At 31.7% G+C, this 6,459-nt stretch overlaps 1 protein-coding gene across 1 annotated transcript in view; it reads left to right on the forward strand.

The window, feature by feature from the left end:
* KLHL1 (kelch like family member 1) overlaps nucleotides 1-4,733 on the forward strand; it is a 268,520-nt gene extending 263,787 nt beyond the window's left edge. Inside the window, exons 10-11 of the mRNA XM_075741724.1 lie at nucleotides 2,441-2,612; nucleotides 4,205-4,733. Of these exons, the coding sequence (XP_075597839.1) occupies nucleotides 2,441-2,612; nucleotides 4,205-4,264 (232 nt within the window). The 3' untranslated portion in view covers nucleotides 4,265-4,733. The remainder of the gene's footprint in view (nucleotides 1-2,440; nucleotides 2,613-4,204) is intronic.
* Nucleotides 4,734-6,459: the final 1,726 nt, after the last annotated feature.

Below are 6,459 nucleotides of genomic sequence, written 5' to 3' on the forward strand. Positions count from 1 at the left end.
AAAAATTATAAGATTTTGGAGATATTTTGGCAGATTTTATCAAGTAGATTTCTTCTTCAAATGTTACTCAAAACTTGACAGCTATTAAAAACATAAGCAAGTGATCTATAGTTTTTCCCCTTCATCTCACCCTGATTTCAAATTGATTTCTTTCCATGTTCAGGAACTTTTATTATAACCCTTCTCACCCTAGGGCATACCTAGTTATAAAGATGAAATGTACTGTTGTTCTTAGCAGAAGAAAGGATATAAGAAATCTCAGCCAGTTTCCTGGCAATTATAAAAAAACAAGTTCTTGTGCAGTTCTATTTTATTGACAGAATTGAGTTATAAGAATTCTGTTTAGCCTTGCATACCTGTTTATTAAAAAAAAAGTCCAAATCTGTCAATCGTATTTAGCTTCCCTGCTTGTCTACCTTCTCACCTTTGTCCTTGTAATTCAAACATTGTGTATCAAAGAGTCTGTTAAAATTTATTGCCTTTATGCAGGTGAAGATACAATGCAAACTGGTGCATTTCACTGGTTGGGAAACTCTTTCAGCTAGAGGCATATGATGCTGTTGTTGAAAAAGTCACACATTCTTTGAAAAAATCCATTCAAAATTAATTTTTTTTTCTTGTTACATGTGAATTTCCCTTCTACATATTCAAGTATGGTTCTAAACTATTTTCCTCTCAAGTTTTAAGACATTTATCATATATCTATTTAACTCAAAACTTCTCAAGGAAATATAGCAAAATGAAAGAATATGAATAAATAAAATAAAAAATTTAAAAAAATAAAGTAAAATGAACAACACATTTAATTCAATGGTATTTTAGACATAAAAAATTGAACATAAAATTTTAACAACTTATTTTCTGAGAAGTCCCCATAAAGCCAGAAGGATTAACAGCCAGTAGATGAGCAGAATTATTTCCCAAAATTTATTTAGCTGTTAAGAACAATTCAATAAGGTTAAAGACAATTCTGTTATTGTCCAATTCAAAGGTCATATTTATAAATCAAAGGCAGTTACAAACAAAGCACTGTAACGTTGTGGCAATATTTATATTTGAAAAGTTTTAAAATTTCCATGGTTCAAATGCAATGTGGGACTTCAAACAGTGTTCCTACTAATTGCTTTATTGAAAATATGGATGACTGAAATAGTTAACAGGTGCTTTTATAGTCAACCTTTGTAGTAAAACCTAGAATTTTCCTTTTTGTAAAGCAGATGTATATACAACTTTCTGTAGATTATCAACTTCTAGTTAATAAAGTTTAAACTACAAGAAAATATGTTGAAAGAACCTGAATTGCCACAAAAAAAAATGAACTTATAGCCAATACTGTCTCTTAAAGGTGTAGAAGTGGTTTGGTGTCTAATTTTATATTACAATATAGTAGCTAGAGGACTTGCAAATGAATAAGATGTTTAGCCATTATAGAGTTCTTTTGCAATTATTATAGAGAAATTATCATGCCCAAAGTGTGATCTACCTTACACTTAAGCAAATGACTAAAGTCTGTCAAAGGATTTGTATCCTTAAACTGTTTATTTTCTCCACTGATTATCAAGTGATTCTACTACATAGTAGAGATGCTTAAGGACAGATGAAATTAATTCTATCATACTGTGATACATTATTCTATTTTAGTAATATCTGTCATCTAAAAATTAGGTATCTACTTTAACCTAATGCTCCAGACATCCTTAGTGACAAATTGAGAGGCACTATCAAAAGGTGATTCATTTCTATTTTACAGATGTCTAAAATAGATGCAATGGAATGGCTTCTGAAATTAACTAATTTTTACATTGCTAATGAATATTTAAATTAATGACTTAAACTGAATGTTTAATTTTTGAACTACTCTCATTATACAAAAGGAATTTTGCCCTCAGTTTTAAAAATTCTATGGTGATTGTGTCTCAAAAACAGTACTACTATCTTCACTTGAGCAAATATCAGGAGGACAATCTAACTCTAATGCAGTTAAGCATATCCCTTGAATTCTTAGGGAGGATTTCTGGCTGTGAACATTGCATAGTATAACTTTATAACTTAAAATATAGCATCATATAATTTTAGAAATAATATTTTTAATCTGCCAGAAGAAATATCCTATTTAAAATATATACATAAAAATATACATACATACAGATACTGCTCTTATATCCTTCTCAAATCTCTTTTCATGACACCTTACCTCACAAATACCTTAGTTTATACCTAAAGGCTAGTTGAGAAAAAGTTCCTAATGAATGTTTAGAGGTTTGAATTGGGAATGCAATAGATCTGTTTTCTTTTTGCTGTTAGGAAGAATATTTTTTGATAGGATGTTAAAGGATTATTTTTTTCCACCAAAAAAAAAAAAAATATAGTTAAGTGAAGATCAGCATGAATTGATACTTATCTTCTCCCTGGACATTCAATTTCCTTTCTCTTTCCTCAGATATGATCCAAAAACTGATACATGGACAATGGTGGCTCCACTGAGTATGCCTCGAGATGCTGTTGGTGTCTGTCTTCTTGGTGACAAATTATATGCAGTAGGTGGCTACGATGGTCAAACATACCTGAACACTATGGAAGCGTATGACCCTCAAACTAATGAATGGACACAGGTAATCATAAAGTCTTTATTTTATTTTGTCAGTAATGTATTTTGATAGCTGTACATAAAAACATTACTTTTCTGAAAAAAAGCATAGGATCTGAAGTTGTCATAGCTGTAAAGGTAGTCCTAGTATTTTATTAAGTTTTATGTCAGGAGTTTCTTCTGAAGATAGAAAAGAGAGGATTAGATCCAACATAAATTTCTATAGCAAATTCATTTTTTTCCATCTTTCTTCATGCAGAATAAATGTCATAAAAAGTATCAAAATGGATCTGGAATTTTAATTGGTAACCAGCATATCCTGAAGATCATATGAAAATTTGTTTATTTTATGTAGAGTGAAGTTTTCATTTCATTCTTCAATTCCATTTTCTTCTGTTTGATGAATATTTTGAAATGTCAAACTGTATGTATGTTCCTAACGTTGAACCATATAAGAATTAATAGATATAATAGAAATAAAAGTATAATACAAGAAGCTGGGGACTAGTGATTTGGTTGTAGAAATAATGTATTTTCTTATGTCATAGTAGTGCTTGGAAAGATTTAGATTCATAACAAACACTTAAAAAAAAAAAAAAAGGATTGCTTCAACACTTTCTGTTATTAATTCTGTTTTAAGATTTTCTGAAAAAGTAATTTGTTCCACCAGTGTAGATGTCTACACCTGAATTAGTCACCGTAAGTTCCCTTTAAAGTTAGTGAAGAAAAGTACATACTTTGAAAGCATGATCTTATCCTAAAATAAGTATTTCAAATAGGCCAGATGTATTATACTAAAAAATACCTATTTCTTTTTATGATTGTAAAGGGGGACTTCTGTTGTCAAGCTTAAATGTAGACATACATTGTGTAAAGTTAATGCAGAAGCCCATCTTTTTTATCTACTATTAATTAAATGACAAGAGCATTTTTACGACATTCTGTAGGAAACAAGAAATCAATTTGGAGAGATTCTTTTCCCAAATCTACCAATCCACATTAAAAAAAAAAAAAAAAAAGAAAAAAGAAAAAAATATTATTAACCACATTTGGACAGATAGTTAGGAAACATGTAACACCTCTGCTTTGATACACACACTACCATTAATTATGGTGTGTTATCATTACTGTTATTGTTTCATGCCATATAAGCTGACTCTACTGTGTTAGTTTCAGCAAGATCCAGTCTCTAAAGTTATTAATCCTTGTGTTGTCTTGAATAGTGACTAAAGGCATCAAAATTATGCTAATGGACATTTGAACCTGTTTAGGAATATTGGAACCATACAATTTTGGTATTGGTAGCCTTGACCTTGCCTCAGGGACCAAAGTGGAAGCATCAGATTATAGAAACCCCTTGCATATCAACGGTTCACAAAATTGATGACAGCTCTAAAATAATTTCCTTTTTTTTTTTTCTGATCTCACACTTTCAAATCAAAGATATCAGATGTGAGTAAATAACTTTAAAACTACAATATTGTGGTTTGTATTTATTTTTAGCAGTTTATACTCCCATTAGTTTTGACCATTTTAGAATAATGTAGACACGGCAGTTTGGCAATCTCTTGCATAGCTTGCTCCTGTTCAGTTAATTTGTATCTTTTTTTTCTGCAGATGGCTTCCCTAAATATTGGAAGAGCTGGTGCCTGTGTTGTAGTCATCAAACAACCATGACTTTGTCAGCACTGCTTAGGATTTTACTGACTGTGAAATGATTATTTTTCTATCAGATAATGAGAATGATAAGTTCATGAGAAGAAGGATTTACACAGTGAATACTTTGTTGATCACAAACTTGAAGAAGTTTGGAAATGAGAAACATTAAGTATTTATGCCCTATAAAATCATAAAAACTGTTCACAGTCAATGAACAAGAAAAAAAATCAGTCTGTTATAGGCATAAATATGTGAACGTGGAGTAGTAAGTTCAGATACTGTTCTCATGAATGTGTCTTGGAGAACTGGATAATCAAGGGACAGTTCTATACAAGGAGCAGGAAGAAGTACAAGAACAGTTTTCATGGCCGCAAGAGTTTTAACTGCAGAAACATCAAAGTACATTTAATCACTTCTAAACTGTGGTTTTTGAAAGAGAAAAGTAGATAGTAATATAAAATTTTTCTGTTCAGGTCTTGTCTTCAAATGGGTTATGACCTTCTCATTTAAACAGGCAGTTTGGTTCTTACTGAAGGGAAGAGGTAGAAAAGTCTGGATATTCAAGTTTCATTCATAATGACTGAGCTGTTGCTATACAGTAGGAAGAAAAACAAAACTAAAAGTAAACCTCCAAGATGACGTTTTTTTCTAACTTCAGATTGTACTTCCTTGCTAGTGTTAATGCATCTTGTAAGTGAGACCATTGAAGGGGAAGCCTGTATGTTTAATCTAATGATACACAAAGCAATCCTTTGGCTGCACTGGGGCTTTGTTGCAAATGTGGGAGTCAAAGGAACAATTTCCTAATTCTTTCTTAATCGTATACTCAATTTAAGCATGTGGGCTCTGATATAGTTTTTTAATGCATCTTCTGCATGTTGGAAGCTCATGAAAAGCTGGAAAATTGATACTGTTCCTTCACCGCATCATGTAACAGATGAACCATGACCAGAACAGTCTATAGGGCCTCTTCTAACATTTCAAGAGGGATGAAAATACTATATTTTATTTCTTTCTGATGCTCGTACATACGAAACTTTGCCTGATTAGAGCTGCCAGTTTATTGCTTTCCACTTATGACTGAGAATAACTGAAGTAGGGAATTCAGAATAAATGCAAGTGGAATAAGGAAAATTAGACCATTTGATCTAATAAAGTTCATATGGTAAATATACTAGTGTCATCTGTGCTTCCCTTTAGGGTTGATCATTTCTGGCAGTAGTGATACTTTGAGCTTTTGCCTTGGCAGTAGAATTAACGTTGATGCTTTCTATCTGCTCAGCTGAATCAGTTAGAATCTTAAGGCCACTAATGGAATATGAAATTCTGCTATTCAGGGACGCACAGGCTCTGGAACAGGACTATCAAATATACCTCTTCTTTAAAGCCTTGCTGATCCTTTAGGAAACATTTCATCGTCCAAAAGCAGAAACCTCACAGTCCTCTGTCAGTAGCAATTTTGGGGAGGATTCTGGTTTAGTTAGAAGAGTTTTCCTAGTGGAAACCTTTGAAACCATTTGAGAAGAAAAAATACATACAGCCTCCTACTTGGGACGTTTGATTTGAAGATGTGTCTTTCCTTCTAACAGCATCAGCATGCATGGCAATTTTTTTTTTCTGACACAAACTAAACTTCAATTCTGAAGCCTAAGTATACTGGTTTAAATCTTTTTATATGCTTCTCTTTCCTAATTAGAAATCAGCTGCAAAGTCTTCAATATTAGTTTTCCACAGTAAAAACTTTTGAATTGCAATTAATTCTTCTTCCATGGACAACCATGTCCATTTTTCCCCAACTATAACAACTTGTTGAATAAAAGATGTTACCCTCTACAAATTTTGCTTCACATAAGCAAAGGCTTCTGAGACCAAATCAAGAAGATTCAGAATTATAATTGCAATTAAATATAGACATTAGCATTCAGTTTTCCTACACAGATACCTAATGAACTTAGAAATTGAACTTTAATTCTATTCCCAGAACTTCCTTTTGATTACATTATATTCATATACAATAGAAATATGATTACCTATATACTGACCTTCGAAAAATGATTACTTCTATTAATTGCAATCCATGGCATATTTGTTCTCTGTGCCTTGATCACTTTTATCCTCAATTTATCCTCAATTTTATATTTTATTCTCAATTTCCTTTTACATATTTTCGATTTGTCTTTATCCAAAAGGAAACATTATTCATACGTGAAATT

This window comes from Balearica regulorum, chromosome 1 (genome assembly GCF_011004875.1).
Source record: "Balearica regulorum gibbericeps isolate bBalReg1 chromosome 1, bBalReg1.pri, whole genome shotgun sequence".
Lineage (NCBI taxonomy): Eukaryota > Metazoa > Chordata > Aves > Gruiformes > Gruidae > Balearica > Balearica regulorum.